General features: G+C 46.5%; 1 protein-coding gene across 2 annotated transcripts in view; it reads left to right on the forward strand.

Moving 5' to 3' along the window:
• The first annotated feature begins 536 nt into the window (after window positions 1–536).
• IRS1 (insulin receptor substrate 1) overlaps window positions 537–26,009 on the forward strand; it is a 57,624-nt gene continuing 32,151 nt past the window's right edge. The window contains exons 1-2 of one of the 2 annotated variants that reach the window (XM_087740587.1): window positions 537–595; window positions 3,175–6,891. In XM_087740587.1, the coding sequence (XP_087596713.1) occupies window positions 3,257–6,868 (3,612 nt within the window). In that variant the 5' untranslated portion in view covers window positions 537–595; window positions 3,175–3,256 and the 3' untranslated portion in view covers window positions 6,869–6,891. Of the gene's footprint in view, window positions 596–2,114; window positions 6,892–26,009 lie in introns of those variants that run through there. The other variant, XM_087740586.1, reaches the window with a different exon arrangement.

A 26,009-nucleotide genomic window follows, 5' to 3' on the forward strand; every position in this document is an offset into this window, starting at 1 on the left:
GCAGGGAGCTGGACTCGATGACCATTATGAGTCTCTTCCAACTTGAGATATTCTATGATTCTAGGACTCTCTCCTGCCTTTACCCTGAACTCCATGTTCCCTTGTGCAACACAATGCAAATCAGGTGGTTATTATCCTCCATCAAGAGATCATTCCACTTACATATGCCTATCGACGTATCACTTGCGAAGAGAAAGAATGGGGCAGAGCAAATACAAGTTATTATTTAATATTAATAACCTTACCTGCTACATGCAAACTGTTCGACTAAAAAAGTGCTACGTATATTCTGTGCACAAACATGCATTCCCATGCTTGTAGAGGGACAGGGAGAGGAGGTTTAGGAGTGATCCTCTTGCTGCAGGACCCACTGCCTTTTTAGCATGTACAGTGCAACATGTGTGTACAGTGATGGTGCCCTCTGCTCGCAAAACATACGTCGTCATTAATGATGGCCATGATAGCTGATCTTAACGTGCCTTGAGGCTGCAGTTCTGTCCTGCAGCTCCATGGCATGGGCTGGGGGAGCAATTCCCTGTCAGTCTGCTTGTTGAAGGTGGAAATACGTTTGGTTTGTAGCAAGCTTTATCTCAAGGTATGTATAACGGATTTATTTTCAATACAAATATTTGGCTTTGTCATGTCTGAAGTGGAGGAAAGAATGACGTGATGATATAGGTTATTGTTACAGCCTGGATTATTATCTTTCCTTCTCATTCCTCATGTCTTACCAGCTAGACTCTGCTCCTGCATTACAAATTGTCATTCTGTGTTTGGTAAACACCTTCAACAATGCTGTGTTTTATGGTGTTATCTATAGGATAATGTGAGAGGGTGGCTTGCAGCGCTGCCTGTTGTACTCTCTGGGTTCTCCATGTTCTTCTGCAACTGTTTCAGGGGAATTTTTAGCATTTTGACCAGCTAACTTCTCATCTCAAATAATTGTACAATTCATTAGAAAAGCCTCGAACTTATTTGTTCCATGTTTGTACCTACATAAATCCAAACAAAAGTATCATTTTGTATTGCATTTCAACCTTAAGAGTGGGTATGAGCATTGCTACCGCGCTTTCACCTTTAAGCAGCTGGAGAGCAGCCTGCAAAGGGCAGATTAAAGATCCACTGCACTGCACGGGATATCCAGAGTCACCTATCGAGAGAAGTGGCGCTGGGGGGGGGGGGGGACCAAAACAAACCAACAAATAAACAAACAAAAACAACCCCAAAAGACAACAAACGAAAACCAGAAGATGAAACCTATAGGCAGGTCCTCTATCCCGACTGCAGAAGAGGTGACCTGGGACCATTTTGAACTGTCCTGGAGATGGCAGCATTGAGCAATTTATTTTTCAGACTTGGCTTGCAACACTTGTTTCCTACTGAAGAGGTAGAAGTTACGCGTACGGTACATTTCAGCCCTGTAAACAGCAGACCACGTTGAATATTCAGTTTAATTTAGCATGTAATGATTCGGGGAAATACAGTCAACTGCTTGACGCTACTACAGGGGAAAAACTCCTCTGGGCACCGCTCCTCGGCCGCACGCCGTGGAGGCAGCGCCGAGCCCCCGCTGCTCGCCGGGCCTTTACCGGGGAAGGGCCGCACCGGCAGCGCGGGGTCGCGCCGCTTCGGGCCGCGTCTCCGCCGGCGGCGGCTCCGCAGGAGCGGAACGAGCCCCAGCCGGGCGGGGAGGCGGGGAGGCCTGCCGGCCCCCCCCGGCCCCGGGAACCACCCCGTCGCCGGCAGCCTCCTGAGGGGCGGCAGTTAACGGCGGCGGCCCCGCGCTCGGGCCTGCCCCGCCGTGCGGGGCCGGCAACCTGGGCCGCGGGGAGAAGAGAGGGCGGGCGGGGGCTGCCGGGCCCGCCGCGGCGAACGCCGCCACACTGCAGAGGCCGCCGGCGGCGGTTATAAATAACACGCCGCTGAATGGCGTCTACGCCTCCCTTACTACGCGCCGCCCCCCGCCGCCGCCGTGACGGACAGGCGGCGGCACCAATGGGGGCGCGGCCCCCGGCGGGCGGTGCGGCGCGGGGCCGGGCCCGGCGGTGGCGGCCCCCGCGGCCGCGCTGAATGAGGGCAGGGAGGGAGGGCGGGGAGCGCCGGGGCGGGCCGCGGGGCCGCGGCGCTGGGCTGGCCGGGAGCCTGGCGGCGGCGGCGGCGGCTCCGGGGATGGTCCACGCACTGGCGCCGTCACGTGTTGTTCTCCTTGGAGCGAGCCTGAGCCGCGGCGGGCGGAGGGGGCTGGACCGGCGAGCGCGGCCCCCGCCGCCTGTTTTGGTGCGGGGCGCCGGGAAACTCCGTGAAGAAGCCGGCGGAGAGGGAGTCGCCGCGGCGGTGCCCGCTCCCCCGCCGGCCTGGGGCACGGGAGGGGGCCGCGCTGCCGGCCGCTGAGGCGCTGCCGACTGGAATGAAGAGGAGGAGGAAGAGAGGATGTTCCTCCGGCACCCGGGCCGCCTCCCCTCCCGCCGCTGCCGGGCTGCGCCGCGTGTGGAAATGGCACTTTCTCTGCCTAACGAGATGGGACTGAATGGGGTCGCCAGCCTCCTCCGCACGCACGAGCGGGAGAAGCAGCAGCAACCTCAGCGCTGATATTTGGGGAGGGGGGGGGGCTGTGTTGTGGGCGGCTTCTTTTTTTTTTTTTTTTTTTTTTGGTTTTCTCTTTTTTTTGGGAGGGGGGAGAGCGGGGAAAAGCAGCGTGTATTTTTGGGTGCAAAGCCCGGACTTCGCAAAACAGTCTCCGCCCCCGAGAGGATATTTAATCTGCAACAGAAATCGCTACTCGCGGAGGCAAACTTGAGACGGGGAAGGGGTGCAGGGAGCGGAGGAAGGGGACCCCCGCCCCGCTCCCGGCCCCGGTGGAGCCCGACCCCGGCGAGGGAAGATGCGTTTCTCTTTCCCGGCGGCTGCTCTTGGGACGAGACTTTCGTCTGGACTGATCGGGACTGGACTTTTTAAGGACGCGCTTACCCATCTAAGGGCGATTGGGGCATAAACAGCAACGCAAACTCTGATTTGGTGCTGGAAGCTGCCTCTGCCACCGAACAGCTGCTCTCACCCTGCTTCTGTCCCTCCCCCGTCCCGTTCTCAAAAGAGGATCCTGAGCTGTTTTGCTTCTTTTTTGTTTTGTTTTGGTTTTTTTTTCTTTTAATTGTTGTTGCATGAATTTTGTTTTAGGTGGTTGTCTTTTCCGGCTGGCTTGGCTGTTTTGGGGTCTTGCGGACTGCTAGCTGCAGTAACAGCTCCACTGCCTCTCATCATGGCTAGCCCCACAGATAATAATGAGGGCTTCTTCTCAGATGTCAGAAAGGTGGGTTACTTGCGCAAACCCAAGAGCATGCATAAACGCTTTTTCGTGCTGAGGGCAGCCAGCGAGTCTGGACCCGCCCGGCTGGAGTATTACGAGAATGAGAAGAAATGGAGACACAAGTCAGGGGCCCCCAAGCGCTCCATCCCACTAGAAAGCTGCTTCAACATCAACAAACGGGCTGACTCCAAGAACAAGCACCTGGTGGCCCTCTACACCAAGGACGAGCACTTTGCCATTGCAGCTGACAGCGAGCCTGAACAGGAGAGCTGGTACCAAGCACTGCTGCAGTTGCACAACAGGGCCAAGGGCCACCACCACCTCCATCACCATCACCACCACCACCACAGCGACGTCACCTTTGGAGGCAGCAGCGCAGGACTGGGGGAAGCAGGTGAGGACAGCTATGGTGAGGTGGCCCCTGGCCCGGCTTTTAAAGAAGTTTGGCAAGTAATTCTGAAGCCTAAGGGCCTAGGCCAGACAAAGAACCTGATTGGCATCTACCGCCTGTGCCTGACTAACAAGACCATCAGCTTCGTGAAGCTGAATTCAGATGCGGCTGCTGTGGTGTTGCAGCTGCTCAATATCCGCCGCTGTGGTCACTCCGAGAACTTCTTCTTCATTGAGGTGGGGCGCTCGGCTGTCACTGGGCCCGGTGAGTTCTGGATGCAGGTGGATGACTCGGTGGTGGCGCAGAACATGCACGAAACCATCCTGGAGGCCATGAGAGCCATGAGCGAGGAATTCCGGCCCCGCAGCAAGAGCCAGTCCTCCTCAAACTGTTCCAACCCCATCTCTGTGCCCCTTCGCAGCAGGCACCATGTCAACAACCCTCCACCCAGCCAAGTGGGGCTCAGTCGCCGGTCCAGGACTGAGAGCGTCACGGCCACCTCTCCTGCCGGTGGTGGGGGTGGAGGTACGGGTGGCAAACCCAGCTCTTTCCGGGTTCGAGCGTCGAGTGATGGGGAAGGCACGATGTCGAGGCCTGCCTCTGTGGATGGTAGCCCAGTTAGTCCCAGTGCCAACCGGACCCATTCGCATAGACACCGTGGCAACTCCAGGCTCCATCCTCCGCTCAACCACAGCCGGTCCATCCCAATGCCTTCCTCGCGCTGCTCTCCTTCAGCCACCAGTCCAGTCAGCCTGTCATCCAGCAGCACTAGTGGCCACGGCTCCACCTCAGACTGCCTGTTTCCGCGGAGGTCTAGTGCTTCGGTTTCCGGCTCCCCTAGCGATGGCGGATTTATTTCTTCTGATGAGTATGGTTCCAGCCCGTGTGACTTTCGCAGCTCTTTTCGCAGTGTGACCCCAGATTCATTGGGACACACCCCACCCGCTCGGGGCGACGAAGAGCTCAATTACATCTGCATGGGGGGGAAGGCCACCTCCTCTTGCTGCAGCCTGGCAGCCCCCAATGGCCACTTCATCCCGCGCACCTGCCACCCGCAGCAGCAGCCCCGCTACCCTGGTACGCCGTGCTGTCCACGAGGTGGTAGCGAGGAGGTTGCCGACTTGGAGAAGGCATTCAGGAAGCGGACTCACTCTGCAGGCACTTCGCCCACCATCTCCCACCAGAAGACACCCTCGCAGTCTTCAGTGGCCTCCATTGAGGAGTACACGGAGATGCTGCCTTCTTACCCCTGCGGCGGCGGCCGGCTGCCCTCCTACCGGCACTCAGCCTTTGTGCCCACTCACTCCTACCCAGAGGAGTGTCTGGAGATGCACCACCTGGACAGTGGCCATCATCGGACCAACTCTGCCCCGCACACGGATGACGGCTATATGCCCATGTCTCCCGGCGTAGCCCCCGTGCCCAGCGGCGGGGGCCCCCCCAAGGGTGGTGACTACATGCCCATGAGTCCTAAGAGCGTGTCGGCCCCACAGCAGATCATCAACCCTGGCAGGGGGGGCCGCCACCCTCCCGCCACGGTGGACTCCAATGGCTACATGATGATGTCCCCCAGCGGCAGCTACTCCCCCGACAGCGGCTCTGCGGGCTACGGCAAGATCTGGACGAATGGCGCTGGCCACCACCCGAAACTCTCGGTGGAGAGCAACGAAGGGAAGCTCCCCTGCGGCGGCAGCGACTACATCAACATGTCCCCGGCCAGCGGCTCCACCACCAGCACGCCGCCTGACTGTTACTTTGGGGGCGCGGGGCAGCCGGGCGTCGAGGAGGTCGCCGCCGCGGCCCACCACAAACCCATCTACTCCTACTTCTCGCTGCCGCGCTCCTTCAAGCACGTGCATCGGCGGGGCGGCGGCGGGCCGGCGGCCGCGGGCGAGGAGGGCAGCCCCCAGCCCCGCATCGCCCTCGGCTCCGGCCGCCTCCTCTACGCCGCCGAGGACTCCTCCTCCTCCACCAGCAGCGACAGCCTGGGCGGCGGCGGCGGCACCGAGGGCGGCCCCCCGTCGCAAGCGCAGCCCCCGCGCAAGGTGGACACGGCCGTGCAGACCAAGGGCCGCCTGGCGCGACCGACGCGCCTGTCGCTGGGCGGCCCCAAGGCCAGCACCCTGCCGCGGGCCCGGGAGCAGCCCCCGCTCCTGCTGCCCCCGGAGCCCAAGAGCCCCGGCGAGTACGTCAACATCGAGTTCATCGCCGGCGAGAAGCCGGCCTTCCCCTCGGCCGCCCTGGGGCTGGGCCTGCCGCCGCCGCCGGGCAGCGAGGCCGCCGAGGAGTACATGAACATGGAGCTGGGGCCGCCGCGGGCCCCCTGCCCCGCCGGCTTCGCCGCCGCGAGGGCGGCCCCCGCGGCCCGGCCCGGCCGAGGCGCGGCCCCCGGCGGCCGGGACTACGTGACGATGCAGCTGGGGGGCGCCGCCGCCGCCGGGGGCCCCTGCTCGGACTGCGCCGACAGCCCGTCCCCCTGCTCGCCCGCCCTCCTGCTCAGCTACGCCGACGTGCGGGCGGGCCGCTCCGCCGCCGAGAAGCCCCCGCCGGCGGCGGCGACGACGGCTTCGCCGGAGCTGCCGCGGCCGCCGGCCGAGCTGTCGGCGGCGCCGCCGCGCTCCTCCTCCCTGCTGGGGGGCCCCGGCGCGGGCAGCGCCTTCACCCGGGTCAGCCTCAGCCCCGGCCGCAACCAGAGCGCCAAGGTGATCCGTGCCGACCCGCAGGGCGGCCGGCGGCGGCACAGCTCCGAGACCTTCTCCTCCACGCCGAGCGCCGCCCGCGGAGCGGCGGGCGGCGGCGGGCTCGGGGCGCCCTTCCCCTGCGGCGGCGCGGGGGGCGCCGAGGAGGTGAAGCGCCACAGCTCGGCCTCCTTCGAGAACGTCTGGCTGCGGCCCGCCGCGGGGGAGGCGGCCGGCGCCCCCGCCGCCCGCCGGGAGCCGGGGGCCGCGCCCGCCCTGGAGAACGGGCTGAACTACATCGACCTGGACTTGGTGAAGGACTTCAGCCACCGCCGCCACCACCACCTCCCCCCCCCCGCCGAGGGCGCCGCGCTGCCGGCGGGGAAGCAGCCGCCGCCGCCGAAGCCCCCGGGCCAGCCGCGCGGCAGCGGCCACTCCAGCGACGACTTAAGCGCGTACGCCAGCATCAGCTTCCAGAAGCGGGAGGAGATGTAGGAGCCGGGCGCCCGCCGGGGAAGGTGAGCCGGGGGCGGGGCGGGGGCAGCCGCGGCTCCGCTCGGGGAGGCCAGCGGCCCGGGGCGCCGCCGTGAGGGGAGGGGGCCGGGCGGGGGCCGAGGGGCGGCGGCCCGGGGCCGCTGGTCGCGGTTTCTCCCCGCGGGGGCTGCCGGCTCGCAGAGCGTGGTGCGGCGGGGCGGGCTGGCGGCCCGCGGCACTTTCCCCCGGGGAGGCTTCGGCAGATGCCGCCGCCCGAGCCGCGGCGGCCGTGACACGCTGGGTTGGTTTCCGTGTGCGTTTCGGCTGTAGTGCCTGCAGCCCGTTTCGGTGGCAGAGGCGTCCGGGAGCACGGCATCCCTGCGGGCGGCCCAGCCGCTGGCTCTCGCCGGCACGGGCTGGCGGGTGTCACCTCCCAAGCACGCTGGGTGCTCCTGTTGAGGCGGGGATGCCATGCTGTGCTTCCCATGTTGCCACATTTCTTTACTTTTCAGAATTAGGTGTGCTTCAAAAGCGTCTGTGGGGGCGGGAAAAAGTGAATTAGCTGTAGCATAGGGCTGGAAACAGGAAAGTCCCATTGTAGTTCTCGTTTTGTCAGTAATCACTCTTGTGGCCAAGGGTGAAGCAGTCAACCATGTGCGTGGTTGCTTTCCCATGTGCAAAACACAGCTAACGGCATCTACCTCACAGGGCTATGATGAGTCTTAATTCAGTTTTGTTTGGAAGGTGCTTCGAACTTGAAAGACTTCGAAGCGTTGTATCTGTCACTTGTGTTTCAAGTGCGGCCGCCCCACGCTCACAACCGTGTTACAAACTGCATAAGAAACGGGCTGTATGAACTGTGTCTTTGGCATTGACTGAGGTGTTCTGTATTTCCTTGAAACTTTTCATTTTCAATTCCGGAAAAACTTCTGCCAGGCTGTTGCACATTGACTACAGGTGTGTAAGATGCGTAGGAGCGTTGTTGCAAGCAACGTGATGTTTCTGCTACGTGCGAACTTCATGCAGCACATAACACACATCTTGTTTAGAGCTCACCAAGTACAGTGCACTTGTGTGAGTCCTTTCATGAAAGGCGAAGACCATTTCGGTGCAGACAAGCACTAGCAGATAGCTACCCAGTTAATCTTGTTGCGACACTCGATTTTAGCAGTTTTCTACATACTTGAGCAGCAGCAATCACAGTAGTTTAAGTAGTTATTAGGAATAAGTGCAATGACATTAGGAGATGAATCTCATACCACTGTTTACGTTGTAAGTGTAAAAAACTTACTGTTTGAGTTGCTTGTTCATTTGGCTCAAGGGAACGCTGAGGGCTGCACTTGGTATGATGCCTGGGATTGTATGTTCACCATTTTCCTATGTTTTCCCTCCTTATAACCTGAACAAAAGCAAAACAATCTCTTCGCCTTTGCTACTTAGCACTTGCTGCTGTTGTCTGTTGGAGCAATGCAATATTAGGTGTTAGTCTTACATGACCTATGAATACCAGGTTAATTCCAAAGTTCGAGGTAAGATTTAAGGTCAGTGCGGATATTGGGGGTCTGATTCAAATGGTAACGGGTAGGAAATGATCGTTTTTGTGGCTGTCTGACAGGAACGTGCTGGCTGCCAGAGTACGGTGTCTGTGACCAGACCTACGCTGCCACACCCTTTCTCTGCTCTGGGATGTGCTTGCAAGAGCCTGTCTAGACTGTCGGTGAGATGCTGCTCCTTACCCTGGGAATCTGTATCTGCTTAGGGCAGCGATGGTCTATGAACTCTTCAGGAGGGGATTTTTGCCAGAGGATACAGCATGTTGTGCTATAAGTCACATTGTTAGAGGCGTCACTTCTTTTTTCCCCTGATGTGTGCTAAGATTGGGAGAGCAAGTGTGAGAGAAAATCCTCTGTCAGCTTGTGGATAAATAATAAACGTGCAAGAGTATGAGAATGCAGGTCTGGGGGGGAGCAGTGTCATAACTGTTTACTTACAGAGGTTTTTTCCAAATGAACTGTTTACTTTTGCTGTAGACAGCTTATTTAATTGATCCTGTGTGTCACCTTTAACATAAAAGCTGTGGCAATGTTCTCCATCATGGTGGTAGGTAGATACCTGCTGTGATTATGCTGTTCAGTGGAGGATCAGACCTGATATAAGAACATGCTGAAAAATATTATGTAGATGTTTTTCAGAGCAGCATTGTGAAAGGTAGCGTCTAATAGAGTAATTGCTGTTTGAAGTTGGTTCTTATTTCCCAAAATTAGAATTGGATTGAGCAAGCACAGCTTCTTCTGGGAGGCAGGGGAAGAGATAGGCTATAATTATATGGGGAGTTTGTAGCCATGGCTGTTCCCTTTCCCTTCCCACTATAAAGCTGTGTTAGTTGCTTGTAGCTTTCTCAGACATTAACCCTTTGGACTCTTATTTCCTAGGCTAGATTTCTTACCATCAGCTGAAATTTTCCTTGTGAAATTCAGCCCAACTAGCTCATCTGTTGTTGAGTGTGTTAAGGAAAAAAAAAAAAAAACCAAAAAACATTTTGTTCATGTTAAACCATTTTTACAGCTGTTTTTTGACAGGTCCTTGCACCTTTTTTGCTTTGGAGGTGGAACTCAGGTTTGGCAGGGGAATCGGCCCATGTAGGTTATACCTTATGCCATTCTTGAGAAAATCTGCCTGGAGGTGAGTGATTTATAGGCCTGCAAACAGTCTGTTTGCACATGTCTGAAAAAGTTGTTGAGCACCTTCAGCTAAACCGTTCTGAAAACTCCATGTGCAGTGAGGGTGCTCCAGTTCCCCGAAGCTTTGCACGCCCTTTCCAACGAGCAGCCAAGGGGCCTGTGCTGCCTTGGCCTGGGCCAGCTAACCTCTGTGTTCCTCTTGGCAGGTGAGGCTGGTCAGGCTCTGGCTGAGAGTGGGGAGGCTGTGGTTGGTGTCTCTCCTGTTGGTGTCTGAGCAATGTGAAAGAGGAAGGAAAAGCTACTTGGTATGTTTGCAGGTATGGCAGAGATGAGAGAACATCTGGACCTGGGAAGGGAGAGGTGAAGCCGCAGGTATCAGAACAAGGGATGGGGAAGGCTGCATTAAGTACCCTTTCTTTGCTGTCCATCTCTTTTGTGGGTTATTATTTACACTTCTAATCTCAGAAGTGGCAAAGGGACTGCATGTGCTCTTTTTTTTTCCCCCTCCTCTCCATAGAGCAGCCTTCCACCCCACCCCAGAGGCCAAAACTATCTGGATAGCTCTTCTTTTGGCCATTCTGGAATTTTCTGTTGTTCCAGACTACAAGACAAGGACCCCAAATGTCAGCTATTCATCTCCTGATGGGTAAAATGATTGTTGCTGCTTTGCTGCAAGCTAGCTAATTCCTCTCCTCATCCCTGCTCCCCTGTCCTCCCCCCCAGCCACCTCCAAGGTGCTTAGGTGTTACATGCTGAAGTATTTTTAACCTCTTCCAAGTGTACTTGTTTCTCCTAACATTAAAGATACTGGCTGAAATAATCACATTGTTTTCCAAATTTAATTAAAAACCATTTCTCTCGCACCCACAGCATTCCTCTGCACTCTGCAATCCCATTGCCTTCCCTGTCATATATTCTTGGCTGTTTCCTAACAGCTGGCCCTGCTCTAGCCTTTCTAGCTCTCTTCTCTCATCCTGTTAGAAGTGCAGCAGTTTCAATGCAGTCCTGCATGCTCCCCTGCCCAAATGCTTCCCTCTCCTTCAGAGAATAGGGTACTGGTGTGCGTGCCTAGCCTAGCCGGTGACTCTTTGGTGCTTGGATTCTCTGATAAGTGGACTGTTGTGCTGTAGCTGGAAGGCCACGTTGCTGCAGCGGCCAAATCATGCTGGGAAACGCCAGCCTATGACATGGAGAAAGTGGGGCGAGAGCTAGGGAGAGGGGAGAGCAGTGTTGCTGTAAGGCATTTTCCTCCTGTTTTGCATGCACAGATGAGCAGATGATGTGGATATGCTGTGGATCCTGCTTTTGGGATTGCTGTGAGAAGAGAAGGCTCCTAGAATGAGCAGGGTTTTGAAGATGAACCGCTGATAGCTTGTGTTCTGAGTATATAGTCAAAAAATATTCCAAAAAGGAAACCATTAGATGTTGGCTCCGGAGAAACAGGAAAGGCTGTAGTAGGATAGTAGCATGAATCCAGGTACATGGCTTTGATCTCTGGAGCTTCAAAGCAAAGCCATTATTCCCCTCATTTCCATTTTGCTGATGAGTCTGAGAACTCGTGAAAGTGAGTGCTAATAACACCAAATAGAATATCTGTAGTGTGAGCAAGTGGTAACTTGGCTCACTCGCAGCTTTAATGATGCCTATTTTACCCAGTGCATGGGTGGTTTGGGTTTTTTTGGTGATGTAAGAAAATGAAATACAGTATAATGGGAATACAGTACAACGGCATCTATATGGTTGTTACGCCTTTTGTCTGGTTCCAGTTAAAGCAAGGCACTACTAAGGGGAAGAGCTAAACATTTGTTTGGGTCTCATGAAAATACACATGATGGTAAACAGAAAATTACTCATGTAATTCTCATATAATATACATGGATTTTCTGTTGTTGTTGTTGGGACATTGCTTGCCTTTTTATTTTATTTCTTTAATAGTTTTCAATAAATGGTTTTGTTTCCTCAAGTTAAAAACTTAAGGTGGAATGACTGAAGCACAGCAAATGCCAAAACAAGACGTGTACAATTAAAATAAGTTTTTTGGGTGAAGTTGTTTCCAGAACTGAAAGAACAGAAGTTTTTGTAGTTTTGGGTCAGCACCAAGGTAAATACCAGTAAGTTATGAAAGTTTTCCGTGCTTTATGGGTATTACTGTAGACAAAACAGTGCATTTCTTACTGTATGCACACACCAGGTTTTCCCCATACCTAATTATTTGCCGAAATTGAGCCTGTGTCTCCACATACTTGTGTATTTGCAGTTCTCCTGTTTAACAAGACCACAAGCTTATAATTAATGTTTTTGGTTTTTTTGAGGGTTCGTTGGGGTTTTTCTTGTAATTTAAACAGTAGATCAGTTCCTTTAATCTAGCTACATTAAATTGTAATATTGATTATTTCCCCACACCCACCTTGATTTTAATGACAAGTTTCTTGGGACTTTTTTTTTTGTTTTCCTGGCTTAAAAATTGGAACTGTATGATTTATAAACTAATTCAGTCGATTATGAAGTATTATCTGGACTTATTTCGCACATAGGTTTCGTATTTAGTCAATGCTTAAACTGGTTTCTGAATGTGGTTTAAATTTGAAAATGAAACAGGACATTGCAGGGCAAGGATGATGCTCATTTTTTGACTAGCAGCTGTGGAGAGATCATATGTTTCCTTAGACAACACTCGTAAATAGAGAATTACAGCTCTTAACTAAAATGCAGCAAGCAGCTGTGGAGTACGAATGTTGTTTTACCAATATCTTGAGTATGATGCGTTGTTTCACAAGTGCTTTATAATAGCTGAAATTTTGATATTCATTAGGACTGTACGGTTTCCATGACTTTATAAATACATGAATGCAAGTGCTGAAGGTAAAATGTACATGAATATTCTTTTGAACAAGTTGCAGTAACTGTATAATAGCTTGTTTGTGAAGAAAGTGGGGTGGGTTTTTCCAGTTTATTGAAGCTCTGAAAGTGGATCTGTTCAGTACTGATTATTGTACGAATAAAGTCACTAGTCAACATAAACTTTTAAAAAAAGAATTTTGGTGTCCCATGACATGGGAGAGAAATACCTATTCTTTTCCAAAACGAATTTGATACTAGATTTAACCTCTGTGCCAAGTTTCATTGGAAACTAATTATTGCGTTTGATTGATAGAGTTATGAAATACAGCACTCTTAAGAGATAGGAGGGAAAAGGGAGAAAATGCTGTTCATGGGACCCATGCTGTGGCTAGAAGAGAGACTATGGGATGCTGACCTAAGATAATGAGGAATTAGAGGTATAGGCTGGGGCATAGTTGTAGAGATTGGTATGGGAGGAAGATAGAAATGAGACACAGAAATTACTTCGGGGACACAGAGAAACTGATATGATGACATGGGTGGAGAAAATTGCAAGGTGATCGTGATCTGAAGAGAATTGGGATGGTGGTATGGGAAAGTTTGAGGATGAGCATAGAGAAATGCGGAGAGCCTGGATATATACGTAAGTTTATTCTAGAGGTGCTCATTTTGCATCGTACTGCAGTTTTCTGAAGGTGTTTTTACTTCTACATTTTTCTTTTGATCTTTATTACTGGGATAGACAACACTCTTTAGAAAGTGCATGTGTTCCTTACTTGTGATTAGATTTTATTTTTTTTTTTTAAATATTAAGTGGATATTCTGCTGACCTTAGCAGGATGATGTGCATGGTAAGGTAAGCAGAATTTGCCTCCAGCTCTTCTTTCCTGAATTCTTTGTCTTCTAGCATCCCTGTCACAACCACAGCAGTAAACCACAGATAAGAATCTGAATTAAGTACAAGATAAATAAGAATGAGTGAATTTTAACATTAAACCCCCTTGGTTTCAGAAAATACATATAATGAAAGGAGAACTATATTCACACAGGTTTTTTTTTTTTAACTGCAATATTTTGTTCTTTATGCTCTACTACTTCGATAGTTATAAATTTGATTAAAAACGAGGTTCATTAGTTTCATAATTTGACTTACTAAGTATAGATTCCCATAAAATTGTGTAGTCTAAAGAATATCTTGTAAAAGGAAATTTCAAATGGCAAAATTATTGTGGCTTATTACAGGAGATCCTGTGTTTTTCATTTTGTGGGAAGAGCTGCAACACAAATATATTAATATTAACAAATACATCTGAATTCCCAATTTGTCAGAACGCTAAAAGCTGGCTTTTGGTCACCTGTATGTAATCTGATATGTTAGAGTACCTGTTCATAAAAGTAAATAGCATCATTCTATTTTACATCATTCTGGATTTTTGTTAAATGGTCATCATCCTGATGATTATTCTGAATACATGAGATAGAGGTAGTAAAGGAGAGGTGTTGGTAACTTAAAAAAAAAAAGGTTCTCAAGTTTAACAGCTTTACTCTCTGCTTACAGAAATGATGGAAAATATAACAAAAGCCAAGGTGTGAACAGATAAAGGAGATTTAAATAAGCCTGGCACTCTTAACTAACTAAAAGATGTCTTGATATATATCTCTCTGATCATGTTTGACATATCTAGGTCATGTTCTCTGAAGACTATTACTAGAGATTTAACCTTGGGTAATTGCAAAGTGTATTTTCTTCAGAGTAGTTTTTGATCAGGTAGGTGAAACAGTGAAAGTTTGTGTGTGTTCAACTGCTTGTAATAATTTGGGAGTCTAGTTAAAGGATCTGGTGTCAGCCACCTGAGCTGTAAGGTGAAACGTACCATTCCTGTGCTGTATCACAGAAGATTTGCCTGTGTACATTTTGTCAACTGTTGTAAAATTCCATTTTTTTTGGAAGCTGGGGATGTGGAAGAAATGACCTGTTAAATTTTCAAATAAGATACGCTTCAGGAAGAATGGAGTTACGTTGTACACTTTACAGCTAGTAGAGCTGTTGAAGTGTACTTGTACATTTAACTGTCTGATGATACATGTTATAAAATGCAGGAAGGTAATAGTCTGGGAACATCTACAACTTTAATTTACTGTGTTTCTTCTTTTTTTTACTTTTTTTTTTTCCTCCCCAGTCTGTGTAGGTTGGGTATTTGTAACCCACAAGGGCACCTAAGCATTGGACAAGCTTTCTTTGAAGTATAGAATCTGTGCGAATAGAAAAAATGTGAATGATCTATCAGCCTTGGTTCTTGTGCAATTTCAGCAGTCTGGCTTCCAGTGTGGTGCACAAATATTTGTTCAGACATAACTATGGGGCAGGAACGCCATAAGCTGGCTTTGCCAGTCAATAAAACACGTTAACTAGTCTGTGAACGGGAGCTTTCCTTTAATGGAAGAGTTCCCTGAAGGAGTAAAAAAGCTCAAACGTGGAGGGGAGGAGACTAAGACAGTGATTGTATGGGTTCCTTCTGCCCTTACTTCACTGAAAAAAAAAAAAATCAAACCCAACCCAAAGCTGCCCTGCATTCTCCTCACAAGATCCTGGACGTCTTTATCTCACTAGTAACGTGCATGTTTAAACGCTGTGCCCAGAGTTGTGGAGAAGACACGTGTCTTGGTTGAGAGAATCAAAGAACCTCAGGAAGTGTAGACGGAGGTAGAAGATTGAGTTTGTTGCTCCTCTTATGGCATATCTCAGCTGAGGTCTTGCTGTTTATCAGTTTCTAAGTGACTGTAGAGGAGTGGAAGGGAGGTGGGGAGCTCAAAACGCCATGGCTGAAGCTGTGACTTGCTTGCTTCATTTCTGACTCGAGCTTCCCATGCCCTGCGCTGTGTATAAGAGATGCAAAAAGACATCTAGAGTGGCAGCTGATGTGTATCAGTGAGGGAATCTTTTAGATTAAAACACTGGATGGTAATTCATCTTCAGCGTAGCTGGCCTTCATTTTGAAGAGAAGACTGCCATGCTGGAAAGGGAAATTTTAACCCCTGGAGAACAGGAAACAAGCAAGAGGGGAGACATCTCGGCTTCAGAGACAAACTGGGAGCTCGGAGGCCCTCTGTATGGGCTGCACACCAGGGGAGTGCTGGTGCCCAAGCATAAGTAACATTCAGTCATTTTGCTGAAATACCTTGAAAATTACTAGTGCAAGGAGACTATGGTCTTCCAGTAACTTCCCAGTTTAGCTCATGATTCCTATGCAAGTGATTGACAAGGTGTTTGGGAGTCAGTGACAGCAGTGATGCATGCGATATGCAAGAGCCCTCATACTGATATTAAAAAAGGAAAAAAAAAAAAAGTCTTCTCTGTCCTGGAGAAGATATAAGTGCAATAGAATGTCTTTTGCTGTGCCTGCACCTACCATACCTATACATACCATGTACCTGCACCGGCCATAGGGCCGGTAATGTCTGCTGCCTTCCCTGGCATGGTACAATGTGCTTTTTCATGGTACTCGTTCTCTAATGGTGATACCCAGAGAAATAAAGTTTGGGCAGTTCTGCTGAAATGATGGCTGCTGTTCCATTTCTGACTCTTGCAGGCACTGTAGGTAAATGATGGAGATGTTGGCTGAACAGTCACTGAAAGATGGGATTAATTTTCATTTCCTCAGAAAAGTTTGTGCTGTCCTGATTACTGATTCCTCTCCTGTAGTTCCTGATCACAAATTCTGAATTACGTGTTACTTCAAAATAGCAAAATGTAGCATTTATGTAGCAGAATGTTATGGAATAATGAGGAAATAAACTAACAAATTATTTAGTCAGCTGAGGCTAAGATGATGTTATCTTACTTTTTTTTTTTCTACTTTGGAATATATCCATGAGGATTTTCCTTTCATAATACCGTTGTATTTCATGGAAGTGACCAATGGCAGGTAGCCCAGCGGCACAGTCCTTGAAAGAGGTAGGACAGCTTGGCTTGCCCAGAGGATTTGAAATGACTCATAGATGTCAGTAAGGTAATGTAGTGCTTGTTTTGGTGGGAACAAAGATCTGTATGATGGCTGCATGAAGGGAAAAATGAGCAATACTCACCTTTTTGCAGTGATGGTAAATTCAAACAATCATTTTCATTTGGTGAAAATGAAAGCGACTAATTGAAATCCTTAGGAGGACGAAAATATATTTTGGACAGGTAGGAACTGCTTTGTTAAAAGTGAAAAAATTGCTTCTCTTTAACCTACTACATTTACCCTATTTCTCTTTTTGACTTCTTTGCTTGCAAAGCACAGGCACAATATACTTCATGCTTTGCTGTGTTATGGTATTTTTAATGCTATATCCACTTTTGATTTTCTGTATTGCAGAACAAAGTTCGTTTTTTTTTTTTTTTTTTTTTTTTAAACTAGTGGCAACTAAACTGCAGAATAATAAATATTTGTTGCCCTTCGAAAAACAAAGGGAAGTGCACAAGAACTAAATAGTTAATTGCTTGATCACATACATAAAATGAAATACAAGTAAGGAAACCCTAGCATTTCTAAAGCTTAGACGTACTGAAAACAATTACAAACAAAGGGAACTTGCTATCTACTGTATGTCCGTCAGGAATATCAAAAAGCAGGCTGGCTGGCACATCTAGGGTGTGGTCCTGTGAGATATTTGGGCAGATTTAAACAGCTTGCTTTACTGAAAAGAGTGGTCTTACCTCAGCCACCTTTACTCTCATCTGCGTGCTCCCGCTGTTTCTCTGTGCTGGTTCCATACAAGTACATGGCAACTATAGTTAGGCTGACGTGTTATTTAGTAACTGCTTATATTTGCTCATTTTGCACATAATGGCATTCAGATTTGTGAGAAATGGCAAAATAAAATGTATAAAGAGGAATTTAGTTTGTTTAGGAAGCTGTAGGTTGAAAACTGTAAATATTTTTCTCATTGAAAGTTAATATTTGTTCTAGTGACAGTATTTTGGAAATAATCATGTATTTTGTTGACTTTATCATCATCTGGTGAACACAATGTAGAATGTTCTTGAATTCCTTGGATATCTTGATACGGGTGGATAGCCATGTGTGATTTACATCTATCTTACCCATGTGAGATGAAAACAGAGGCCGATGAAACTGAATAGAAGACCAGTGATGGAAACCATCCATCCCCAAATCATCTCTCTTCCTTTTACAAGTGCTGTGCACACTCCTTCCTCCCATGACTGCTTCTTGGGAGCAGAAGTTAAAGAATGGTATCTGCTAGCATCGGTGCACTGTGTATGAACATTGTAGTTTAAACACGTAAATGGTGAAACTTTATTCTTAAATGGATTAACATAGCTGATTGATTTATATGCAAGACAGTCTTGAATACTTAAAACAATTTAAGGGTTCTTAAAAATGAAACAAACTCTCAAATACATTTAATTCTCTTCTGTATGAAACTTCTTTCCCTAGCAAGCTCTGATACAAGGGAAAAGCCCTTCTGAAGGTGTGCAGGCATGTAGCTAGGGCATGTTTTTTCAGGCCTTTGAACTAGGTTAGGAATGTGTCTCAAGATGGAAGAATGAATAGTTACTTGGTGCTTTTAGCCGCTGGGCTTGAAACTCGCAAGAGGAATGTTATTGTGTCTTCAAAGCCTGTTTCACACAAGTCTTTGTTGAGCAGGAACTTGGAGAGTCTTTGTATTATCATGCACCAAACAAAAACAGCCAGCCACCCAATTTGATCTAATTGGGCGGTGGTGGTGAGATGTTTCTTCAGTAGGAAGGCTCTGGAAAATGGGGTGCTTATTTTTAATTAGGAAATACCCTTTAGCATGAAGGGATTGCCTCCACAGACATTTACCAGCCTGATAAAACTCTCTAATTACACTGATGCAATTCCCCATATGCACATCCCCTCCTTTCCCCTCCTCTCTATGTAGTGCTTTCCCAGGAAGAGAGCAAATATTTACATTTCTTTTAAACTCTGTTTTGACCCTGAGGTGGTGGTAGCACATCCCTGGAGAAGGCAAGCTGAGGTTGAGAAAGTGGGGTGGTTCAGGTTGAAGTAATTTTTGTAATGCTTTCTCAAAAATAAACGTGTATTCAGGAATAAATGTGTTGTAATATACTAATACTACCTAAATTAAGACAGACCTTTCGATCAACATAACTATCAAATGTTCAGAGGAAATAAAACCATTTCTCTAGTGAACAGGATTGGTGAAGTATCCAGAATCGGGGTTTGAATTGCTAAAAACTCATTTTTGAGAAGAGCAGCTGCTTCAGTAGATACCTAGAGAAATTTATTTTCATTTTAGTATATGACTAGCCTAATTACACGTCCTTTCTGAAGATTTTTAGTTAAAAAAAAAATGAACTGTATTAAATCTGAAATTTTGAAGTCCATTGTAGCCAAGCCCACTCAATTTCACCTACTAAATAAAGAGGAGGTTTTAAAAAAAAAAAAAAAAAGCAATTGTCTCTAAATGCAAGGTTTGTTTTGTTAAGCAATTTCCTTATGTGTTCAGGATATTTTGTTAGTTTTTAGTTAACTGATAACTAAATACAGAGCATACTATTTTACAGTTTCATCCTGATTTTCATTCAAACACAGCTTGAAAAGTCATAAAAATAAAATTTAACCAGCTAGTAAATAGTGACCTGTATTGGTCATTAATTTTACGTCAAGAATCTGCATAAATATACACTAACGGTATTGTTTAACTAGGGACTATACCGAATGCTAAATTAAAAGATAAATTGCCGATCAGCATGATTTAGTGGTTATCGCTCTTTGAGAATGACCATTAAGAACATAAAAAGATAAGTTTCCTCATTTGCTAATCTAAATTTGATTATTTTAATCACTTTAATTTGAATTAATCCACCATGAAGCCAAGTGTCATTATATACATGATAATTAAATATATTTGAACTGATGTGATCGTGCAGAAATAAAGTGTAGGCACAGAAAAGACCTGGTTACAGGGCCTCGTCTGATCCAGAGGAGGAGGAGCAGACACAATGTGAAATGGTAGGAGGCTGGGAGGGTGAAAGGAGAGGACAAAACCACAAATGGTGGTTAAATGTATTGAAGGATAAGAGTGACAGGCAGGCCGTGTAAATTGGCTGGCCAGTTAGTGGGTCTTCTGCAAGAGAAGTTTCACAAGGTTAGAGAACGCAAAGTAGCGTAGGAGGGCATAGAGGGGCTGAGTGCGCAGAAGGAGAAATCGGAATAATGCTGGGAAGCTCAGCTTTCAGTTGGTGTAATTGGGCTTTAATGGCTTGAATGATTCATGATCTCTTACCTTGATAGGCTGTTATAAAATTTTAAACATACGTATGAATGAAGTTGCTTAAGCTGATAACATTGTGGGATTGCAGTAGTGGAAAGCATTGATGTGCCAAGAACTGTTAGAGGAAAAAAATTGTATAAGATGTTGGTAACATTTCTGTAAACATATTTGGGAGGAAGGTTTGAATGATGATCCTTCTGCATGAGTGTGCTGTGAAGTATTTCTCATCTTGGCAGGGAAGGGGAGGAATCTTCAATTGACGTAAATTGCTGTACCTACTTAAGTCGATGGGACTAGGGCAAGATGCCTCATTTTAGAATGTGTCCCTTTAATTTTTTTTCTTTTTTTTTTTTTCTGTAAGCTGTTACTACACTGTTCTGTTTGAATTAATAGCAAATCCCCATTAATTTTAATTAGCTATAGTAATGAGTTAGTTCTAAAGTGCTACAAAATGATCTGTAATTCAATGTCTAATTTATCTCCTACCTTGGGTATTTCATCTTTTCCGAAAATTCTTCTGCTGAAGACTGGTGAGGCGTTTGATCTGCCTTGATTCAAGCTTGTTTACTTCTATGTTTGTTAGAGTAGCTCATCAGCTTTTATTCCTTTATCAAATAGCTGCTGTGATGTTAATTGTGCATTATGGATTTGGGTCACATTTCAGCATTTGCATTTAGGTTGAAGGAACAGGTAAAAGCAAAAGACTATTACCAGAACTGCTATATGCTTAGCATAAACAGGACTACAAAACACTTAATGATAGCCTTTGCCTTACAGGACTCCGGTTGTTTCTACAGCTTTGCAACCTGTTTGTGTTTTTAACTGATACTCTTATAGTAGCTTCTTACTGATCTTCACTGTAACTTTTTGAAGGTTTTTGTTTTGTTTTTGTGAAGTTGGGAGTGACGCAAATCACTATCTGGAATCTGTTTTCACATCTCTGGCTTTGTCTGCCTATCCTATACTCATACATACAACTTCTACCCTTGTTGCGACTTTCTCTATTCTGAGTCTTTAGGCTCGGTTCATGCAGGTATGTATGACAGATTTAAGGCCAGAAAGAGCTGTGGTAAGTACGGGTAATTGTTTCACTTTGGAAGCAGAATGCAGGACACAGCTTTGCCATCAGCTTAAAGTAATTGAAAGCCACCCTGTTGTTGCTGTCCCTTGACCATGTATTTCTCTGGAGAGTTGGTTTTGGGATCACCTGTGGTTGCTCACAGGTGATGGTGCAGGGGAGCACTTGGAAATGTATTTAGGAGGGAATGCTGGACCATTTCTCTAGGCGGCAGCAGCTTGCTCCTAGTTTGGTTAAAACCAACTGTGAAACCTCATCTGCAATATTCTTTCAGGCAGCATTTAAACTTCTTTTTCCCCCAATCTGGACTTGGGTTATTTAAAACTTCAAATGGAACACCTTATATGATTAGTGCCTTATACTCTCCTTGAAACCACAGTTGTCTTGGCCTACACTACTGCTGCTTCTGGCCTGGGTTCTCCTTTTGTGAACTGCAAAAACTGTGTTTGAAATTGCCTGCCTGCACAGTTGCTGTGAGACTGTGCCTTTAGTGAGGTATGATCCTGACCAGCCATACCAGCAGTCTCTCAGCCCCAGAAGCCTTTGCAGGTGTGCTGGGTTAGAATCAGAGAGGTTATATTGAAATGGGTTTGCTTCTTCACTTGCCCTGGAGGTACTGCTTTTAAGTGTGAATGCAGTGTAGGTGTATTCATGCTGTCGAAAAAGACACTTTTCCATTATGGCTTGTTTTGGTTCAGGTAAAAAATAGTAAGCTGTATCTGAGAAAAGGCATCTTTTACTGGCAAACCTGCACCTGCTGCTTTAGTATTCATACTAGTTTAGCTGTCTATGTTAGTCATCTTTTCAAGCAAACTTTTACCCTGAAAACCAAATCCACACTGACAGATTAGCCTTTCTAGTTTAGATAAGGTCATAGGTATGTGGAAAACATTTTCAGGTGAAAATGAGAAATATATGTAATGGCTTCAGACAGCCGTCTTTCAGACCTTCTGATATAGTTACTCAAGATGTCATATGAAAAACAGGCAGGGTTCCCACCTTTCTGCCCCCAATTCTTGTTCAGATTTAGTGATTATAGGAGGATTCAATAAGTAACTGACTCCGACAGAAGGAAACACCAGTCTGTCTGAAACATTTCCTACTGGTCTCGTAGCAACTCAGATCAGTTTGGGGAAGAAAATTTTTTATTAAAAAATCTTTTGCACGTTGTCCACAGATACAAAACTGAATGCATGTTGTCTGGCAGATGCATGATTGTAAAAATAAAACTTGCTTTTAACTATTTGTTGAACTTCTAACATTACAATCTACGTCAGGAAGTAACTTCTTAGAGATAGCTCTGCCTTTCTGCTGCTCCATGCAACGTTTCCAGATGTATTTGAGTACAGCTGGAGGATTAAAATGCTCCAAGAGCTATTACAGTCATCTGTAGCTTGGCATTTTTTTTTCTTTGCCTCAATTTTCTGTAGCTTTCTGTTTTAAGCCATATTTATTAAGAAGTGTTATTGCGTTCTGTTTGTTTTTTGAAACTACCGTGTCATTTATTTGGCAGGAGAGGGGGAAGGTTAAAGTTCTTCCTTACCTCCTCCCCCTCTCTCCAGTGAAATTTTTGATTGTTCTGTTTAATGAGTCATTTTCTCTACAGCTGAAGTTAATTTAGTGGCTCATCCAAACAATGAGTATTTTCTGAGCAAGGGAGTGAGGGAACTTTAGTTCTTTCCCCCCTTTTTTAATATAAAGGTGTGTCTTGGGTGTTTCCAAAAAAACATGGAAGCGAAAACAGACACAGGTTTCTTACGTCTTTGGAAAAAGAACCTTAAATTTTGTGTTGCATGAGCTTGACTTACTCTGTTCAGGTTATGTTCCCCCTCTTTGAAGACTCATGGAAATCCACTGATCCAGATGGATGGGTGGTTTTCTTCCACCTTAAGTAGCTCTGGCAGTGAAAATATTTGGCATCTTCTAGTGGATGTGTTTGTCTGTCAATGACAGGATTCCCCCAAGTTCATTCTGCTTCAGCAACTGAAGGTCACACAACACACGCTTTTCAGTTGCCATCTGGCGGTTTATTATTAGCAATGGTATGGAAACCAGAAGTAAGAAAAGCTGGACCAAAACATTCCACGTATTGTTTCAGATGTTCAGTGCAAGCTCAGTTCACCTACGCTGTGCTGGCATCTCCTTTCCAAGGGCCATCCAGCCCAGCCATTTGGCATTTGAAGCAGCTTCACCTTCTGCTTGAGACACATCTTCCCAGGGTTTCTTCCTTGCATCCACATATGCCTTTGGATCTGTTTGCAGTTTGAATTGCAGTACCTTAGAAAAATAGGCTTAGTTTTGATTTCTCTGTACCATAGTTACATTTTTAAGCCAGGTAGTCCTTTGTACCATTATCCTGAAGGCAGCAGGAAGAGATGACTTTGCTAATGGGTTTGCACACTGTTGGAGATATTTTGTCATTTAAGACTTGGTAACAAAATGTCCATTGACTTCGCTGGAGCAGAGTTTCCTCAGTAGTATAGACAGAGTAGAGGGAAGTAGGTAGGGTTTGCAGTGCTTGTAGTGCTGCTGTATGTTGAGAAATGCTCTTTTCCAAGGGTTCTTTATCCGTATTTAAAAGCTGATAGTGAATGCTACTGAACTCTTACTTTCTCCTTTCTTTCCTGCGGAAGTGTATGTGTGCATTAGAGTGAGAGTTGTATGCTTTGTGCTGTTTAAGCCAATCTGCCCAAGATCATTGTTTTCCAGAGAAAAAGGGTAATCCAAGATTTGAAATGAAAATCACTTGTGAAATATTTCGGACATGTATGTCATAGATTTGTAAAATCGGTTTTATACTTCTGTTTGTTGAACATAGGGTGTTCTGATTTGGCTGAATAATAGCAAGTTATTGTGCGTCAGTGTCCTCACACACAAGGCTTTGATTAAGCAAGAAAAAAATGCTACGATATTAAAGGCTGGCCTATGTACAAACTTGCACAGAGAAACAAGAAGTATGAATTAAGAAAGAGCATTTTAATACAACTGTTTTAATACCATGCATAATAGTGAGTGGTCTGGGCAAAAGAAAATGGCATAAAGTGGAAGATTCATTTAGATGTTTGGGGAAGACACAGAGACATTTCATAGCGGATCAGGGGTTTTTTTTCATTAGTTTTTTTGGTTGGTTTTTTTTTTCCTTTACAACTGGGTATGATTTTAACCAGGGTAAGGTCAGTGACTTTGTTTACTTATGTGGACCACAGGTATGAACGGCTATTCAAGGTTCAGTCATCAGCAGTCAGTTCCATCTGACTAAACCAGATTTCCCCCCCTCCTCATAAGCCCTTTACAGTTTTGATCACAGCGTATGACGTTATATTCCTGTGTTGAATCAGGCTGCTGAGCTGAACATGCTGTCTGATTTGGACCTCCTCTTTCCCAGGAAGAAGAAAGGGTTCCTGGAGCAGGTGCGGTTACAGACATGCCTCTGAACAGCCTCTGGACAAGGGAGCGTTTGTGCCCTGTCAGTTCAGAGCATGGATGGGACTTGTACGCGAGTACCCGTGCGAGGCTTTGGGCATGCTTGTACACCATCCTTTCACTGCTACTTTTTAGACTGTCTTTTTGAAGAAGTATTCTTATGCCTGCTCCCATGCTGCCACCTCCTTTGTCCGAGTACAAGCATTCCTGAGCAGACAGCTACATCAGGGGCCTCATCCAGGCTGAAAGTAACCTGGCTTGGGGAGGAGATAAATAAATTTTTAATTCAGATCCAATTCATCATGCTGCTATGCAGTCCCTTGTGCCTGGGCAAAGGAGGGGATGCTGTGTGTGGTGGGGCTATGTAAAGTAGCTGGGAACACTTAAGGCAACAGCAGGACAGACTTGTACTGGCTTCAAGTAGACATGAAACCATGATCATCTTTTCCTTGCAACATTTTCATTCCTTTTTCAGAGTGCTTATTTCAGGGGGGCAGGATGATAACTGTGCCTTGAGGCATTATACGGATGGTGTGAAGCAGAAGGGGCTTGGTCTTTTCCTGCATTAGGATCATAGAAACTCTCTAAATCTAATGGCTGGAAGTGAGCCTTATGCACAAAGGTTCTTTTGTTTTGTTTTTGTATAAACCCATTTGATGTTAAGCAGCCAAATCTCATCCTTTATAGTTAGTCTAGTGCATTTTTTTTAGAAGCTCCTGGGCTTCCTGTTTAGCTTTCAGCCCCTGCTCCAGAAGGGTATGCATCTCCTTACATGGTCCTGTCTCATACCTGCTAGGTCAGGGATACCGAAATGGCACTGGGCACCTCTGGTTGGAAACCTGAATTTCTGCTTAGGAGTGTTAATTACTCTAGTAATTTTTATGTCTTTCAGCTATGGAGAGTTTTGTGTGATTTTGGTTTTTTTTTTTTTTTTTTTTAAGAAGAATTTCAGTTATTAATAGAAATGGGAGTGATTGTGCTGAATCATGTAGTGAGATGGGGGGTTTCTTGTTGTTGTTTTGGTCTGTTTTCTCTTGAATAGCTATCCTGAAAGGATATCTGTCTCCTCTCTCTGTGCTTGCGGAAGCATACAATCTCTTGCTCCTTGGGAAATGGGTCACACTAAACTCTCTGTAACGGTTAGCTAGTAGAACAAATACAATGTTTGAGGCTTATTCTGTAAGCTTGTCATTATCAACAACAGATGAACTGGTAGTTTACTTTGCCCAACATATGACTTTGACACGTAGGGAATAGATCAGTAATTTACTTTGCTAGAAAGGGGATGCACTTTCTTGTGCCACAAGGCAGATTCTAGGTTTTGTTTCTCAGATCTACAAGCGAGTATTTAGATTGGACTTTTTACCATCTTACTGCTTATTTGAGAGTTAGGAACAGATGTGTGCTTAATTGTTTTTGTAACAAGGATTAAAGGATTAAAACTCAAGGCATTCTTTCAAAGAAGGAGAAATAAAGATTCTTCCTCATGTTTCAGGACTAGAAAGATAGAGAAGGGGAAAAATAATGAACTTAAAAGAAAAACCTTCTGGATCTTTTCAGGAAATGCTGAATAAAGAGCAGGTCACAAAGACCAAAATTAGTTAATGAAATTTTTACCTAAAAAGGAGAAACCTAGAAATTCATGTATGGGATACCTGATGGGTGACCTCTGCAGTGGGCTCAGTGAGCTGAGTTTGGAAGCAATAACCACATCATCTAAGGCCTCTGGCCATGAAGGAATTAACAGAAGCCATGCCACTGTAACCCATTGCTCATCTTCTGACCATCCAAATGGTGCATCATAATAGTGAGGGAGTATTTCTAAAGCTTTAGATGACGGTCACTTTAAAGAGAAGTGGAGGAATGAAAACAC

This window comes from Nipponia nippon, unplaced genomic scaffold (assembly GCF_047370975.1).
Source record: "Nipponia nippon isolate SJK-2023a ecotype South Korea unplaced genomic scaffold, ASM4737097v1 scaffold_7, whole genome shotgun sequence".
NCBI classification, from domain to species: domain Eukaryota; kingdom Metazoa; phylum Chordata; class Aves; order Pelecaniformes; family Threskiornithidae; genus Nipponia; species Nipponia nippon.